Source organism: Astatotilapia calliptera, chromosome 14 (genome assembly GCF_900246225.1).
Source record: "Astatotilapia calliptera chromosome 14, fAstCal1.2, whole genome shotgun sequence".
Lineage (NCBI taxonomy): Eukaryota > Metazoa > Chordata > Actinopteri > Cichliformes > Cichlidae > Astatotilapia > Astatotilapia calliptera.
This window is the reverse complement of record NC_039315.1, coordinates 16,559,085-16,577,229: the sequence shown is the minus strand read 5'-3', so window position 1 is coordinate 16,577,229 and position 18,145 is coordinate 16,559,085. Positions and strand designations below refer to the sequence as shown.

At 39.0% G+C, this 18,145-nt stretch overlaps 1 protein-coding gene across 1 annotated transcript; it reads right to left on the bottom strand.

Annotated features, from left to right (window-relative positions):
• Positions 1–1,000: 1,000 nt before the first annotated feature.
• Positions 1,001–17,306, bottom strand: LOC113036595 (uncharacterized). The gene is made up of 15 exons (XM_026193007.1): positions 17,264–17,306; positions 17,122–17,142; positions 16,795–16,840; positions 14,339–14,481; positions 13,404–13,538; positions 13,061–13,255; positions 12,665–12,678; positions 12,538–12,560; positions 11,299–11,399; positions 9,644–9,735; positions 8,954–9,180; positions 5,903–6,062; positions 2,201–2,363; positions 2,023–2,073; positions 1,001–1,932 (listed from the first exon to the last, which is right to left on the bottom strand). The coding sequence occupies exons 1-15, from the start codon at positions 17,289–17,291 to the stop codon at positions 1,634–1,636; spliced, it is 1,698 nt and encodes a 565-aa protein (XP_026048792.1). The 5' UTR covers positions 17,292–17,306; the 3' UTR covers positions 1,001–1,633.
• Positions 17,307–18,145: the final 839 nt, after the last annotated feature.

The following is an 18,145-nucleotide window of genomic DNA, read 5'->3' as shown; positions in this document are numbered from 1 at the left end:
CAAGTATTACCCAGCAGGCGATCCAGGGTTCAGATTAAGCTAGTGAATGAAAGGACTCGCCTGGTCCTACCTCTCTCTCCAAGAATGTCCACCTACTCTGGCAAAAACTGGGGCCTGAGCATACTTGCAGGCCAGGTATCTAATCACCACACCTGTTACAGCAACTCCCAATGGACTTGGAATATAACTAGGTACAATTTAGGGGCCTGACGTAGGCCAAATTAGTCTGAAGCTATCTATGCAGGATCAAGCTATAAGTAACTAAGAGTAATGCTGGTCTTTCAGTAGCCAATTCACCACTTTAGATCAGAGTGGACTGGCTGAGCAACTATTAAATTGACCATTTTACATATAAATTTTACATATAAATATACTGATCCGCTATATCCTCCTATTTATGGTGTTGTGGCAAATCCACTAGCCCAAAAAAATGGATCGGACATCAATTGGAGAAACGATAGTCTTTATATAAGGCTTCAAAAAGGGGAATGTACAACAAATAAACTGCTCGACATCAGAGCAACATATAATGGCTTCCCAAACTTTCTTTGCTAGCTAAAACCCAGAGTAACTTTCATCTACCACAAAGGATTCTGGGAAACGCAGTTTCTAATGAAAATAACTGTTAAATGCTCCCTTTTAGCAGAAATTAAATCTATAATTAACAGCCCTCACTAAACATGTGACTAACACTTAAATCACTTACAAAATAATCAAAATGCTGTTATCAAACAAAAACTGCAATAAAGTTACAACATATGGCTATCTTTTGACTTTTAGTGGCACCTTTAATAGTTATCCTTTATAATGTCCTAACTTAATGAGTTTAATGAGTCATATGATATAGCCAATGTCTGGTCTTGGGAAAGGTTAACTTTATCTTCTGTGTCAACTAGTCAAAGTGTGGTTATATCATGAAGTGACTACAGTCAGTAATAAATATAGAAGATAGTGAACACGATAGGAAGTTAATTCATTTATTCTTTGAGATGAAGCTGGTTTAATTTTCATTTTACAGATATAATTTTCATCTATAAATTCACACAATGAAAGATTGACTCCCCACTGAACTCTGTTGCATCAATATTGCTTCAAATATCTACTTTATGCACCACAGAATAACACAGAATAATAGGCTGCTTAAAAAGCAGAATATTAAAAAGAAAGTTCACTGTTTGATAGATTTACATTGAGAGCTCCACTGTAAATCTATCAAAGCCACATTCAACACATAGAATAAACTCAAGATCATTTATCTGCTTTGTTTGCAACAATGAGGAAACAGGCTTCATTTGGCCATAAAGCTGCATGCATATCAATTGTCCAATATACAAGTCCCAAAGAGTTCACACAGTCCTGAAAGGATTGACATTTTAAGGATTCCATAAAGTATTAAAAACAGTCCTTATATTGAAAATTAGATTTGAATCTTAAGCTACAGAGAGCAAAATTTAAAACCAGCTCAAAGACAAAGTAATCCCCACAATATATCTGTTTTAGAAACATGTACATTTAGAAGTGAAGGTTATAATGCTACCAGCCTATCTGTTCATTATTGCCTTTGTTACATTTTGAAGTTCAGGGTCTAGCTGCTGGGCTGGTGTCAGCATACACTCAGCTTTAGTGTGAGTGCTCAGTATGCAAAAGGCATACTGATTAATTTTCGGTGAGTGGTGATCCTAGGTGAACACTTGGAAATAATGAAATGGAGTGGCTGCAGAAAAGAATCATCGATGAAACCAGTGAAAATATTGTCTTTGTTAAAGAAGTAGGTCTTCCCAGGAATCAGTTTAGGATAGCTACAGCGATCATTTGTTTCCAGGACGTAGGGCAAAGGCAGAGCTTTCACTTTGGCCTGCATCCCATAGACCTTCAAAACATTCCTGAACACAACGCTCTGCAGAGAGACACTTTCCACAGCCCCAATGTACACTAAGGAGAAAGATACACAAATATATTACACTACTAATTCATATCAATTCATAAATATCATTTTTTTTTACCAATATGTTTTTATAATACCTCTGCAAAGATTAGCTTTATTCAAATTATTCACAGATAGAACTCTGGATTCTGAAAAACAAAGAACATTATAGACATATTATTGGTAAAGTGAGATCTCTAGGTTGTGCAATCAAGATAAATTGACATAAAATTAAGTCCTACTTTGTAAGAGAGAATGTGTAACATCTAAACAGACCTTTTATCATCTTTCTCTGATCCTGTCCTGCTTCATGGATTGATCTCAGCCTCCCAGCACAGCATGACCACAGGCTGGTGTTATAGTAGAGGTGACCACAGCAGCTAAACCCTGTCTTGGCAGAGTACAGCACCTCTTTGTCCTCACTTGAGCAGCAAATGTCCTGGATTTGAAGATATATCATCAATTATGGTTAATGAAAGCACAACAGTTTGCAGTCATTGTGCTAATTCAGGCAGTCCACAATCTCACATTCATGGTAAAAAAAAACTTCCTTGACTTACTTGAGTTATAGTATATACCTGCTTAAAACCTAATAATAATAGTTATGGTGCAACATAAGCTGTATTTAAATTAGAGATCCTTCTTTTCTTTAAAAAAATCACCTGTGTATATCAACGAGCTCGTCAATAGCTTCAATGCTAAAATGTTAAATGTAATGGACACTATTGCTCCCATTAAGGTGAAGGTTATCTCTGGAAGGAAAAAGTCTCCATGGAGAAACTCCACACTGGTGAAAAATGAAAAAAGAGTGTAGGAAAGCTGAGCGCAGATGGAGAAAAACAAACCTCCAGGTTCATTATGACATTTATAAAGAGAAACTTCACAATTATAATTTACAACTGAGGAGTGCAAGAAGGTCCTACTTCTCTGACATCATCACTAAAAACAGTCATAATGCTCGGGTCTTATTTTCTACAGTTGACAGGCTAACAAACCCTCCTGTGTCAGTGGCAGCTGAACTTCACTCGACCATGGCCTGCAATGACTTTGCCAAATTCTTCACTGAAAAAATCCAAAAGATTAGACAAGCAATTGGTACATCAACAGCAGATCCAGGATATGTACTGTGTCCACCAAAAAACTGTTTAAACACCATCAAACGGTTTCACCCGATTAACAGCAAAGACCTGGAGGACATCTTAAGTTAACTGAACTCCTCCTGCTGTTTAGATGTCCTGCCAACAAGTTTTTTCAAAAAGGTCTCAAAGACTTTAGAGTCAGACCTGTTACAGATCGTCAACTTTTCTTTAATGTCAGGTGTGTTTCCAGAACCACTAAAAACTGCTGTAATCAAACCTATGCTGAAAAAGGACAATCTTGACAAGACACAAATGAACAACTACAGTCCGATCTCAAATCTCCCATTTTTAAGTAAGATCATTGAAAAAGCAGTTTCTCAACAGCTCAGTTACTTCTTAAAACAGAATAACTGCTATGATGTTTTAGACAGAACCACAGCACTGAAACCGCTCTGACCAAAGTGTTTAATGACATATGTCTGAATACAGACATTATAAAGAACAACAAAATAAACTATCACAGCTATGCAGATGACACACAAATATATATCACAATGTCACCAGGAGACCAAGGCCCTGTACAGGCTCTTGGTAAATGCTTTGAGGAAATTAATGACTGGTTGTGCCACAATTTTCTCCAGGTAAACAAAAACAAAACTGAAGTAATAGTTTTTGGTGCCAAAGAAAAACGATTACAGGTCACCAGAGAACTCCAATCTATACACCTAAAAACCACAAACCAGGCGAGAAATTTGGGTGTAGTGATGGATGCAGACCTAAACTTAGAAAAACACATTAAGACAATAACAAAATCAGCTTACTATCACCTCAAGAATATTTCAAGGATAAAAGATCTGATGTCTCAACTAGAGATGGCACGATACCACTTTTTTATGTCCGATACCGATATCATAAATTTGGATATCTGCCGATACCGATATGAATCCGATATAGTGTTTTTTAATCAACAAAACTGTTTTTTATATCTTGCTGCATTTTGTATAAGTTCATACTCAAGTTTAAAACAACAACTACACTAAAGCTATTCTGTTATACCTGTATGCAAAAAAAAATATTTCATAGTTCAGCAACACTGATCAATCTAATAAACTTAGACCTACACCATCCTCCCTATTCTGGTATTTTAAAGAGTACTTAGCGTAAATATTAAGCAACCTAACTAATAGGGTTCCAACTCCCAGCAACAACAAAAATAAATAAATAAAAAACAGGGAACCACCCCTCACGCTCCACCTCATGATGCTTAATCGACGTAATCAACCTTAATTTGATGCAGTGTGAAAAAAATGCACAGAAATCAATTATTTTTCAAGAAATATTAAATAGATTCAACATCTTTCTTCAACAAAATTGCAGACTGCACAGATGGTACATTCCCAAAGGAAAAAGTACTATAGCTTACTAGAGTATATTAGACTTAATAGTTACTATATACAGTAATTGACTTCTATTCATTTTACATCAAATTAAAACTTTGGGTGTCAGATAATTATTTATTAAAAGCTAGACATTTTAAATGAGAATAAGAAAGAAAAGTATGTCTTTGTGCCCCCTTTTCCCTGTTAATGCCCTATCGGCCCCCCTGGCTAAACTTTGCTAGATCCGCCCCTGCACAGCTACCAGCGTCAGCTACGTAGAAAAAGATCCTGGTGTAGAAAGTAATATTAAATAAATTCTAACAACAGCTGATCAAGCTTAAACGTGCTGCTGTTGTTCAGCCGCTGGTTTCCTCTTTCTGGTACAAAGTGGGCCAAAAGCAAACAAGAGAGACGGACTCGCGACAGAAAAGCCGATCAGCTGATCATTAAGCAGTTTCACGATTGAAGTAGCAGCCGGAGAGCGAGAGGCAGTCGCTCGTTAAGCTTAACGCAGGAATGCTTTACAAACATTCAGAGATGGACTTACACACTTGCTTTACTTCTCTCGGGATAACTTTGTCCGAGATGAAATGCCGGGTTGCTAGCGAAGCAAGCTATCCAGACCACCGACAGGTCCCGCATGCCACAGCCGCTCTATCACGTGATGCATACTGCTCCGACGTGCTAACGTTCTGAGGTGAGTTACGGCGTGTTGCAAGTTTTGTGAGGTGCTTTCGTGATATTTAATGGATCGGATTACATTTTTTATTTTTCTCCGATATTTCTGGAACAAACTTCCAGAAAGCCTCAGATCAGCTGAAACACTCAGTTTATTTAAATCCAGGTTGAAGACTCACCTATTCTCAGCTGCATTTGAATAAAGCACCAAATCCACACTTTTAAGCTTAAATTTCAAAACTTACATTTTAACTACTAATTTTATCTACTGTTCTGATTTTATCTACTGTTTTTTCTATCAATTTTAAATCATGCTTTTTATTTGTTTTTGTTTTTTAATGTCTCTGTAAAGCATCACCTTGTTGTTGAATTGTGCTATATAAATAAACTTACCTTGCCTTCCCTATGTCTTTAAGCTCTGCACAATACAGACAGTCGGAGACCAAATGCATTCTAACATGCTGTTAAACAAAGCTTCAAACAAAGCTTCTGTTCAGTAAATAATACTTCAATTGCATAGTGGTATGGACCTGCTGGTTTCCTCAGGGTTTTTCTCCTGCCCTATCATTTTCTATCAGTTATAAGTTTCCTTTCTTTAAACATTATCCTTCATATTTTTTCACACAAAAAGGCATAAAAATCTGCCAAGGTTTACTAGTCACTGTGATAATCCCTTGTGAATAAGAGAGTAGCCAAAAGTAGCTTTTATAGTAGCTAAATCATGTTTTGTACAACATTTTTAAAATGACCACAAGAGCAAGATGAAGCCTGTCAGAATTGCGCATAACAATAGTAGAAAATACAAAATGATTTGTTGCTGTCATTTGTGTCACTGACTTTACCTGTGGCCTTTGCAGAATGGATCCACAGCATTGTGCATCCCCTCCATGCTTGTCTAACGATGTCAGATTGTACAGTGTTCCTGCACAGCACTTCATCTGTGGGTCTTTAATGTTGTAGGCTTTGACCCCACAGCAGTAAATGTTTTCTGATTTGAGATGCCTGGTTGGGAAACAGAGGGACAAATTAATATCAAATAAGAAGAGTGATAAATATGTTCATAAGAGGGCGAATTACATTAGTCTATATGTGTATTGCTAGATGTTAGCATAAAAGATAATGTCTTCATTTGTGCACTGAAAAAACAGAACATCGTCAGAGTTGCTGGATCTGCGTCTATATGGCTCTGTAGTTTAAGGTTTGTATTCTTAACTAGTGATTATATGATCATGGGTCTAATGCCACGTTAGAAAGTAATGCAAAATATTGATAAGATTATTTTCTCCAGGGATTAAAAAAGGAAAAACAATGCATTATGTTTTAAAAAGCAATGAGCAATGTTCATTAACTTATTTTTTTTTTGTTATAACATTCCTCTCATTGACATATGACACATAACAAATAAAGAAAGACATAAACATAAATATGATCTTCTTTTGGTATTTAGGTATCGCCACAACTGGCAGCAAAGTTCGTGAAAACAAGCTCTGATAGTTACTGCATCTTACGAGCCACCAAGATTCAGCAAGTTCAGCTGTTACAAAGCCTACCATAAAACAGCAACTGAGACCTGGATATGAATAGCTACTGAGTTGTGTGATAATTCATACATTAACACTGGTTCCAGCCCATATGGCAATACAAAACATTGAATGTTGCAATAAATGCAGTTACTGAATATGAATGTACATTCATTGAACACTGGAGTCATGACAAGCATGCACATGCACAGGTTTTAAGCACCAAGCCCAGACAGAGACTCAGAGTGATGAGGCAGAGAAATTCTTTTAGTAACTCAATGCATTGAAAGGAAAAATAGGTGGGAAAGACCTTCGGTATGTCTGGAATTTCTGCCTGTCTCGTACAGTGGGGCAAAAAAGTATTTAGTCAGCCACCGATTGTGCAAGTTCCCCCACTTAAAATGATGACATAGGTCAGTAATTTGCACCAGAGGTACACTTCAACTGTGAGAGACAGAATGTGAAAAAAAAAATCCATGAATCCACATGGTAGGATTTGTAAAGATTTTATTCGTAAATCAGGGTGGAAAATAAGTATTTGGTCACCTCAAACAAGGAAAATCCCTGGCTCTCACAGACCTGTAACGTCTTCTGTAAGAAGCTTTTCTGTCCCCCACTCGTTACCTGTATGAATGGCACCTGTTTGAACTCATCATCTGTATAAAAGACACCTGTCCACAGCCTCAAACAGTCAGACTCCAAACTCCGCCATGGCCAAGACCAAAGAGCTTTCGAAGGACACCAGGAAAAGTATTGTAGACCTGCACCAGGCTGGGAAGAGTGAATCTACAATAGGCAAGCAGCCTGGTGTGAAAAAATCAACTGTGGGAGCAATCATCAGAAAATGGAAGACATACAAGACCACTGATAATCTCCCTCGATCTGGGGCTCCACGCAAGATCTCATCCCGTGGGGTCACAATGATCATGAGAACGGTGAGCAAAGATCCCAGAACCACACGGGGGGACCTGGTGAATGACCTGCAGAGAGCTGGGACCAAAGTAACAAAGGTCACCATCAGTAACACACTACAACGGCAGGGAATCAAATCCCGCAGTGCCAGACGTGTTCCGCTGCTGAAGCCAGTGCATGTCCAGGCCCGTCTGAAGTTTGCCAGAGAGCACATGGATGATACAGCAGAGGATTGGGAGAATGTCATGTGGTCAGATGAAACCAAAGTAGAACTTTGTGGTATAAACTCAACTCGTCGTGTTTGGAGGAAGAAGAATACTGAGTTGCATCCCAAGAACACCATACCTACTGTGAAGCATGGGGGTGGAAACATCATGCTATGGGGCTGTTTTTCTGCCAAGGGGACAGGACGACTGATCCGTGTTAAGGACAGAATGAATGGGGCCATGTATCGTGAGATTTTGAGCCAAAACCTCCTTCCATCAGTGAGAACTTTGAAGATGAAACGAGGGTGGGTCTTCCAACATGACAATGATCCAAAACACACCGCCCGGGCAACAAAGGAGTGGCTCCGTAAGAAGCATTTGAAAGTCCTGGAGTGGCCTAGCCAGTCTCCAGACCTCAACCCCATAGAAAATCTGTGGCGGGAGTTGAAAGTCCGTGTTGCTCGGCGACAGCCCCAAAACATCACTGCTCTCGAGAAGATCTGCATGGAGGAATGGGCCAAAATACCAGCTACTGTGTGTGCAAACCTGGTAAAGACCTATAGTAAACGTTTGACCTCTGTTATTGCAAACAAAGGTTATGTTACAAAGTATTGAGTTGTATTTTTGTTATTGACCAAATACTTATTTTCCACCCTGATTTACGAATAAATTCTTTACAAATCCTACCATGTGGATTCATGGATTTTTTTTTTCACATTCTGTCTCTCACAGTTGAAGTGTACCTCTGGTGCAAATTACTGACCTCTGTCATCATTTTAGGTGGGGGAACTTGCACAATCGGTGGCTGACTAAATACTTTTTTGCCCCACTGTAAATGATTTACTTTATTAATCTCAGAGGAGATTATGTGGGCACAGTTGTTCCATGACAGTAAGAACAGTAACTAACTAACTAAACCAAATAAAACAAAAAAGTGACAGAGTTACAAAAATATAACAAATAGCTCTAATTACAAATATCCCAGTACATTAAACAAAATGAAATATATACAGGTGACATTGAGGTGCTCCTCTTATCATAATGATGTTGTAATTTTGTCTGTAGAGGGTGCGATATTAAGAGTAAACAAAAAAAGCAAATATAATACCAGTGAATATGAATGTGATTTAAAAAAAAATTCAAGTGTTTAAAACCATTAAAAAGAACACACACACACACACACACACACACACACACACACACACACACACACACACACACACACACACACACACACACACACACACACACACACCTGTGTCCATTGCAGCAGATCTCAGCATGAGGCTGGTAAATTTCTGTCCCACAGCAGTGTTGTCCTGGGCTGCCATGAAAGTGAGAACAACACATGGTCCCTTTAGCCGGGTTGTAAGGAATACCCATCTCTGAACATTCCTCTCCATCGTCTCTGCCCTCGTACAAGCTCTTATTACAACACAGAACTCCACGTTGTGCCGAGCCATACGGCGTCTCTCCACAGCACTTGAAGAATCAGAGGCAATGAATTTAAGTGTGAAGCAATGCAGACAAAACCAGGCTTTTCCTCTACACATTCAAATGCACATAGGTGATATCCTACACACACACACACACACACACACACTTTTGCATTAGTTGTAACTGCTACCTATGCCTTTAGATGACCTTTAGACATCAGATCGTAAATACCCTTGGTTACTGTATAAAAGGAGCAGGGTGGAACTCAGAGCTCTCTGATCAAACTTGCATAGAAAAAGCTCTTTTTTTCTTCTGGGATCATTCTGTACCATTCCTGTCAGTGCTCCAGATTCAAGTGTTCTTTTAGTAGAATTTAATACTGAAATGAATGTGCATACATTAGCTAATTTAAAAAGATAAAAATTGTTAACCTTTGCATTAAAAAGTTAAAATTAAAACTCTTCCAGCTAAGCAGCCAGAATAACAAGTAAAGCAATTAGTCCATTACTTGATCTATCCAAGGCTTCCACGCAGATACACATCCATCACAACAGACTTGTGTGCGTGGGTTATACACAGTTGGTGTCGTCTTGCTTAGACCTAAATAGAGAGATGTGAGGGTCAGAAAGGTGGAAAGAAGAGAGAGGAGTTGCAATAAAAACTTATCAGACTGAACATGTTGAGATAAATGATATGTGGAAAAGATGACTTAGAGAGAGAAGAAAATACACGTTCCCTGTTTCGCACACTTACTACTCGAGTTTCAAATACAATACCCTCTTTAATAGACATAAGTTTATTGTCTCCATCTGCAAAGGGTAAGCGACGCACAGAGGAATTACCTGTCAGAAAAAAGAACCCTGATGGCATGTGAAGCCAAATGTGCAAAAATCAGAGTGAGGTAAAACTGTGGTAAAGTGGAGGGAATAAGTGAAAAAAGAGTTGGGTGACTTTCTGGTTCAACAACATGTCATAAAGATAACAAGTTATAGCGGTACAACAAAGTTAATGAACCCATTCAGATCTCCAGAAATGTTTTTAACAAACGAGCTGCAGTTTGCCATGTGTTGTTGGGCTAACATCCTTTTTGGAGTTTGCAGTTTATGGGAGCTAGTTTTATCCAAAAGATGTTGCTCATCTAATGAGTCATTTCCATAGTTAAGGAAAAAAAAAAAAACACACTTGCTTTTTGTCTCTCTCCCCGCCTGTCTTTTAATTTCACTTGCTCTTTATTCATTAGCCAGGCTTTCATGCGTCACCTGCTTTTCCCATGACGTTGATCCTCGCAAGACAGACTTCTTAACCGTCTCAAAGTATGATGACACATGCTTCATTGTCGGTAAGCATAAAGAAATTTAGTTCACTGTCTGGATTTATCTAAGGGCAACCTGAGAAGTAAGTCAGACAGAAACAACTCTTCCCAACATTCTGTTTTTTTAGTCAAATCGTTCAGTCATTTGTCTCTGTGGCTTTATTCACAGCCTTTACTGTCGCTTCCTCCCACATTTTTTTTTGCCTTATTTTCAGCAGGGTTTGTTATTGGCTAATTGTCTGCCTATAACAACAAATATTTTACATTTAGTTGAACTCTGTTTGTGGCATGAAATACTGCTCTTTTTTGAGTTAAAGCATCAAACCATTTGTTAGGGTGTGGGGCTTGAGTAACTTGCATCATGAAAGCCTTCTTATTACTGAAAAATAAATCGAGGATTTGGAAGAACTTGCTGGCATGCAGATGTCTTTTTTTCATGTTAGACAATGCCCAGTTATTCTTTATAATAGATTACATGGTAGTAAAAGAGTACAAAGCTGGCTCGAGAACCATCACAGACGGAAAACACGTAGGGCACAGCAAAATCAAAAAAAGGAGTACAAAGGTATATGTGTTCCTGTCCCCGTCTTTTAGAACTGTTTAAGGTTTATGACTTCAAAATGAGCGAAAATTGCACCATTTCTTATTTTAATATCATTTTCGATTTACATTATTAGTTTAGTATTTTGTTGAAGTTCTTTGCTTTCACACTGATACACACAAGATACCAAAAAGCTCTAACTGCTATTGAAGCTGTATAGTTAAGATCACCCTGTGGTGCCAAGTCACATCAACTAGTAACTAACAGATAAAGTGGATAAATGTCAAAACAAACATGGAGACGGTGTTACCTGAGGCACAGAACCAGTGAGGCTTTTGATTTCTCTCACAGCACTGACTTTCCTTTGGATTGTAACATGATGACCCACAGAGGTGTGTGTTTGGTTCAGTGCTGTGGATGTACAAAGACGGGCAAAAATAAACACACAAGCTGTCCACATCACATGAACAAAACCACAAAGTCGAACACAATTAATAGTTTGTTTGTTTTTTTGTTCTTTTGTAAACAGCATAGACTAATGTATGGCACACAAGTGTAAAATATGTATAGAGATTTCATTTAATAAAGTCAAACCGGAATAAATGGAAAGTGGAATGGTCCCTTTACCTATCTTTAGAGGTATGTGATACATCTTATATACCTATATCTGAAACCTATCCCAGCTACCATAGAGGCAAGCTACACCCTGGACAGATCACCAGCCTGACGCAGGGCTAACGCAGAGAGACAGACAACCATTTGCATTTACTCGTACAGGCAATTTGGAATCACCAATCAACCTAACACCACTAACTGCATTTCTTTGGACTGTGGGAGGAAGCCAGAGTACCCGAAGAAAACCAACACAGGCAAGGGGAGAACATGACAGAGAGAGAGAGAACTATATAAACATATAGATATGGATGTAAATTACATGAATTAAAAATTCCCCTCTTCCCCCTGCTTACCCCTTCTTCAAGCTTGGGTCCTCTGCTTGTCTACCACTACTGTGTCCGGTTCATAGCCATCACCAGTTTGTCCGTCTGTATCTGGAAGTCCCACAGGCTCTTAGTTTGGTCATTCACAACCACCCATGTCCTGTTTAGACCTCAGGACTTCCAGGCCATACTCTGCACAGATGTTCCTGTATGCTATGCTGGTGATTTGGTTATGGCGTCCTATGTATGCCCTGCCTGCTAGCATCTTGCACCCTACTGTTATGTGGCGGATTGTCTCAGTGGCATCTTTACACAGCCTGCACCTGGGGTCTTGCTTGGTGTGGTAGACTCCAGCTTCTATGGATCATTTGCTCAGGGCTTGTTCCTGTACTGCCATGATTAGTGCCTCTGTGTTGTCTTTGAGACTTCCAGATACAGATGGGCAAACTGGTGATAGCTTACCAACCAGACATAACAAAGGTGAAAAAGCAGAGAACAGTGCCGTGGTGATACAATTAGCTATAAGAAGCAAGATTAGAAAGAAGGACGCTTGAGAAATGCCAAGGGCTGACAAAGACCTAGAATAATTGCAAAAAGTTCCTTTAACCTACCAGTTGGGTTGAAGCTCTGTGATCTGTAAAATAAAATGGGATGTAAAATTATTGTTTAAGAAAGGACCAATACGTTTCTTTATTGACCAATCTAAGGCAATTAATACTTTTGTTACAGTGTGCTTACCTGTTTTTCCACACCTGTGGACAAAAAGCATCAAGATTTTTAAATAAGAAGGAAATATGCTTAATTTCAGCTTATATTTCAGTTTACTGAAAAAAACAAAAAACAAAACAATTTCCACTTGAAAGGCCTGTAGAGGGAAAGACAAAGTCAACATACAGGCTTCACTCACAGTAATTAGCATAAGCTTCCTTTAACCATCCAAAGGAAAATGGAAAAAGGGAAATTTGCTACAAGCAAACTAATCGAAAGCTGATTATTTTTTTAAGCAAATGTAACCATGCAGACGCCTCAGTTTGACATACCTAAAGACTGATATGTAAAGTTGGATTCAAACTACAAAAAATGTCATGAAATCCATTCAGCAAAGAATGACATGCTATTATGTACTGAGCTGACCTGGACTGAAATTCCTGACACAGCAGGATGAATCCTTCGATTGTATCTCCAACTTCTCCTCATTTGAACAGCAGCACTGAGTCTCAGTGTCATACTGGCTGTGACCGCAGCACTCATGGTGACGGGAATTCCTCACCAGAATTGTCTTATTATCAGCTGGACCACAACACAACTGTTTGTCCTTATCAAAAACATCTGTGGAAAAGATCATTGTCATTTTTAAAATTTTTACTTCAAATATAACTCAACTGAGAAGCTGCTCCAGTATCCTCAAAATGTTTGAATGGAGTACATTTCACAGAAATTTAATTTAGTCTTCTTTTCCAACTGTGTGTCTGCTCACCGTTACCACAGCATTCAGCCATTGGTCCACGTTTTGATATGATGGTTGATTGACAACATATTTCATTGATTGGGTTGTACACCTTTAGGTCACAGCACTTGGACACCTTTTCACTCAGACCCTGAGTAACACTGGCTGTTAAAACAAGACACAATCACTAGAACCACTGTCTAAAATCAGTACCAGAAAGTCCACAAGTTTAAAGAGAACAAAAAAGTTCAGTCTAGTGTGGTATTTTCATTTTTAGTTGAGCAGCACTGAGTCACTGGAAACCTAGAACAAAATATGAGCTGGATGAGCTTTGATGTCCACTCAAAAAAAAACTGGGAAAAATTATAAAAATGGATAGGCATATCCAATTTGACCTCAGGACTTCGAGGCCATAATCAACACAAATGTTTCTGCCAGCCACTTGGTTATGGCATTCCACGTACGACCTGCCTGCTAGCATCTTGCACCTTGTTGTTATGTGCTGATGGCTCAGAGGCATCTTTGCATAGTCTGCAAGTCTGCACCTGGGGTCTTACCTGGTGTGGTAGATCCCAACCTACCAGGTTGGGGTTCCAAGATGCTAGCAGGAAGGGCTAGCATCTTGGAATGCCATAACCAGCTGACTAGCATAGTATACATATACAGGGACATGCAGAGATAAATGTAGCTATAACAAATGTTGACAACATCAGGAAGAAACATGAGAAACTTGAGAAATACCAAGTGCTGAAAGAGGAGAGAGGACATGGAACCAAAACCCAGTTTATATGTTCTCTGGAGAACATTAAAGTTCCACACAGAAAGGCCCTAGCCAGATGTTGGATGTTGGACCTTCTTACTCCTAGACAACAGTGCTAAACACTGTGCTATTGTGCTTCCTTTCAGTCTAAATTGGTACAATTCAACTCCAGTTTTAGTTATGTAGCTAGTTCATAAATTATTACCTGTGATGTTGTGTTTACAACAAGTGGCTGTTTCAGGATTGTAAGGCTCATTTCCACAACAAGACAAACTTCCACCTGGGTGAAGTCTGTTTCCACAGCAAGTAGCCTCTTGGATGTCATACACTGTTCCATCACAGTCTTTTCTGAAAAGCGAAGATAACCAAACCCAGGATATCAACACTGACAGTCATTTTCACAGACATAAAAGTACATATATATATTAACTATAATCATCACATCATCTGAACAGTCAAATCTGTACAGATTTCCTCATTTTTGCTTTATTATACTGCCCTCTGATGGAAAACATGTTAACGTCTACATACAACTAGACCATCGGTGTGCAAATAGATGCACTGCTTAGCTACAATATGACTGAAGGGATCACGTTTTAACATCTCCCTGTCTGTGATTGGCTGGTTTTGTGGCACAAATATAACGGTGTACAAAAAGAGTTGAAAGCGCACGGGCAGAAATGTTGAGAGCGCAAGCAGCACATTGCGAGCAAGCGCAAATGCAAAAACTCAGCGAGAGGGGCTGCTATTGTGTGTGTGTGTGTGTATGGATAATATCAGACAGTAAAATGCATTTTTTGCACGCAGCAATGAATTTTGTTCACTCAAATTTAGCTTTTCTTGGCTCAAATAAAATTCTTTTTAATTTCTCCTCAAAATGCAAGCTTGCAGAATTTGCAGGTGCAAGTCTAGACTTGCTCTTTACATGCGCTCACTTTTTTTTTTAACGTGAGCTCAGAATAGTGGCACAAAAATAACGCTAGACAATCTCTCCCTCTCTCTCTCTCTCACACACACACACTCACACACACACACTCACAAAGGTTTACCTAGCATTTCATCATGTGTCTGGTGTTTTCGTGTTTGTTGTTGTTTTTGGGGTTTTTTTTTATTTTGTTTTATTTTGCGAGTTGGTTATCAGATGCTGCTCCAGCCAGCCAGAGAATCCACCGCTGCCCCGTCCTCTCCTCCCTGTGCCGCAAGCAGCGGGCGCACCTCGCCCTTACCCCCAGCAAATGAGCGTCAGAAAGCCGATCGGTGCCTGGCATGATGTCGGGGCAGCTAATTTATTTTATTTAATTTATTTTTTTTGCCGATGCCCGCCCACCCGGCATCGTGGTGGCAACCGCCCGTGTCAAAAACCGCTACTAATTAGACCAGGGGTCGGCAACCTGCGGCTCCGCGTGGTTTGGGAAAATAAATTAGAAGTATTTAGCTGAAGTGTATTTTATTTATATTAGTTCTTTTTTTTAACTTGTAGTTCTAAATTATAAGATTGTGATATTGAAATATAAAAATAAAATTACATTCTATTATTTTTTGATCGCTCAAAATAAGCGTCACACTCGCGGAAGCCGGTATACCCGCCGAAACGCCGTGCATTTATCGGGACTTTCAACCCCAAGTAGGCCAATTATGGGTCTTCGGATCCACATTATGTCAGCAGCTATTCTCCACCGTGAACTATGTTAAAATCAAACACCGCTCACCCCTCACATATAACAGCTTATAGTCCTGCATAAAGATGAAAGTGACTTCGTACAGCCCCGATTTGCAGACGCTGTGTGCAAAGGTTCAGGAGCAGAAGTCCCATTATAAAGATATCACGGCAGACCAGACGATGTTTCTTTATAGGCCACTTTTCACACACGGTTGCTGTACGTATACAGCCGGCTGTCGCTTTTCTGCTCACAGCCCGACACATAACAACACAACAGCATAGATAGCACAGACTTTAAGGCGACGACGCGTGATTGCGGGTGCCGCTCAGGTGCGTTCGCCTCCCCTGCAGCGGCGCTGCAGACCACGCCCCGCCACACACATTAACCAGGTAAAATACATATTTAGGCAGAATTTTGCAAATATCTATTTTTCATTTTTTTTTAGCAGCATAGTGCTTTTTTTCCCCAGTTATTTCTTTAAAAGTCAGGTCAAGGCTCCAAAAGCACAAAGGCGATATGTGTGTGGCGGCTCACAACAGTTTTTGTTTGCTACATGGATCATTGTTATTCAGCTGGGTGTCTTTCCTTTTGTTATATTTTTTTTAAGAGTTCAAAATACGTTAATTACATAAAGCAACACACCTTAGTTGTTCACACAAAGCATAAAAGTAAAAAACAATATATACAGTGTTATCTTCATTTTAGATGTCAAAAAGTATTTGCGGCTCCCAGTGTTTTCTTTTCCGTGGAAACCGGGTCCAAATGGCTCTTTGGGTGTTAAAGGTTGCTGACCCCTGGACTAGACCATCGGTGTGCGTGTAGATGCACTGCTTAGCTACAATATGACTGAAGGGATCACGTTTTAACATCTCCCTGTACTCAAAAATATCACGATGTCAAGAGTTGACAAGTAGATTCTTAATAAATTATCTGCTTAGATTGGAAAGTGTCCTTTCACTTTGGAGGTCTTCGCACATAAGGTGAGGAAAGTCTGTCTCACCGGTAACAGTCGTTTCTAGAGGCTGCATCAGTATCTCCTGTGGGCTCTGTCAACAAGCACATATTTCAAGTAGTAGTTTAATCAATAAGAACTGAGTCCGTTTAGAAGAGAGAATCAGTCACACTGCCAGATTTTATTTTTCAACAACAAAATTGATGAGTGGACACGCAAGGCATGCAATAAATCTGGGGTCTAGCTGACGACAAAAGTGTTAAATTGTCCACTGAAAAAAAATGAATTAATTTTCATCAAAAATAATAACAAATCTGGCAATGTGAAATGTAGCATGCACATCAGCTTTTAGAAGAAAAATTCAACCCTACTTACCGCAAGCGAAAACCACCAAAGCTGAAAAATGAGCGAAAAACATTATTATTCAATTTTCTAAAATTGTGATTTAGATTATTCGAAATATATCCCACAATTGTAATTAAAAAAATATTTAAAAAAACAACAAAAAAAAACATACCAAATTGTAGAACCCCAAATATGAGCATTTTGGACCACTTTAATTGAATCTGATTGCCCTGAAAGTGAAGCAGTGCAGACGGATGAGCCTATATATATCAGCCACACCCACCTGTCCGGTGCCAAGAAGGTGGAGTGCACACACGACTAATGTGCTTGCCTAAAAGTGACAACAACATTGGTTAAGACTTACAAAAAACATTTGTCATGTGGAATGTAGACACCGATTTCCATTCAGATGCAACGTCATTCATTTCATTTTTTCATTTATTTATTCATTTTCAGGCACAACAAATACCTATATTGAACATAAAATACACAAAACAAAAAACAAAACTTGCCTGAAAAAGGAGTGGGACGAAGAAAACTTATTAAATCCCACCCCTATACTCACTCATCAACAAAAAAAAACAATAAACTTCCCGCAGCTACGCCCATCATTGCATACAGACCCATCAACAGCCCCGGGCAGATACAAGCATCTAAGCGGCAGCTCGCAACCAACAATTAGAGCCTTCATAACTGAATACAGAATATATAAATTATAAATTGCATTACCACAGGTAACAGGCAGTAATAACTACAAGTAACAAACACACATACATATACATACATATATATCTACACACACAAGTACATATATGTACATACATACGCACACTTTATTTTATTTATTTTTTATTTTGGAATCCATACCAGCAATGGTAAGAGGACAGACATTACAGAGCACACTAAAACCCATCATTGAGTATACTGTGACCAGACCAACTGTTTGTAGAGAAATTTAAATCTATGAATATTTTTGCATTGTTTCAATTGTAAACTCAGACTGTTCCAGATTTTCACACCACATACAGACACACAAAAGCCTTTACGGGTTGTT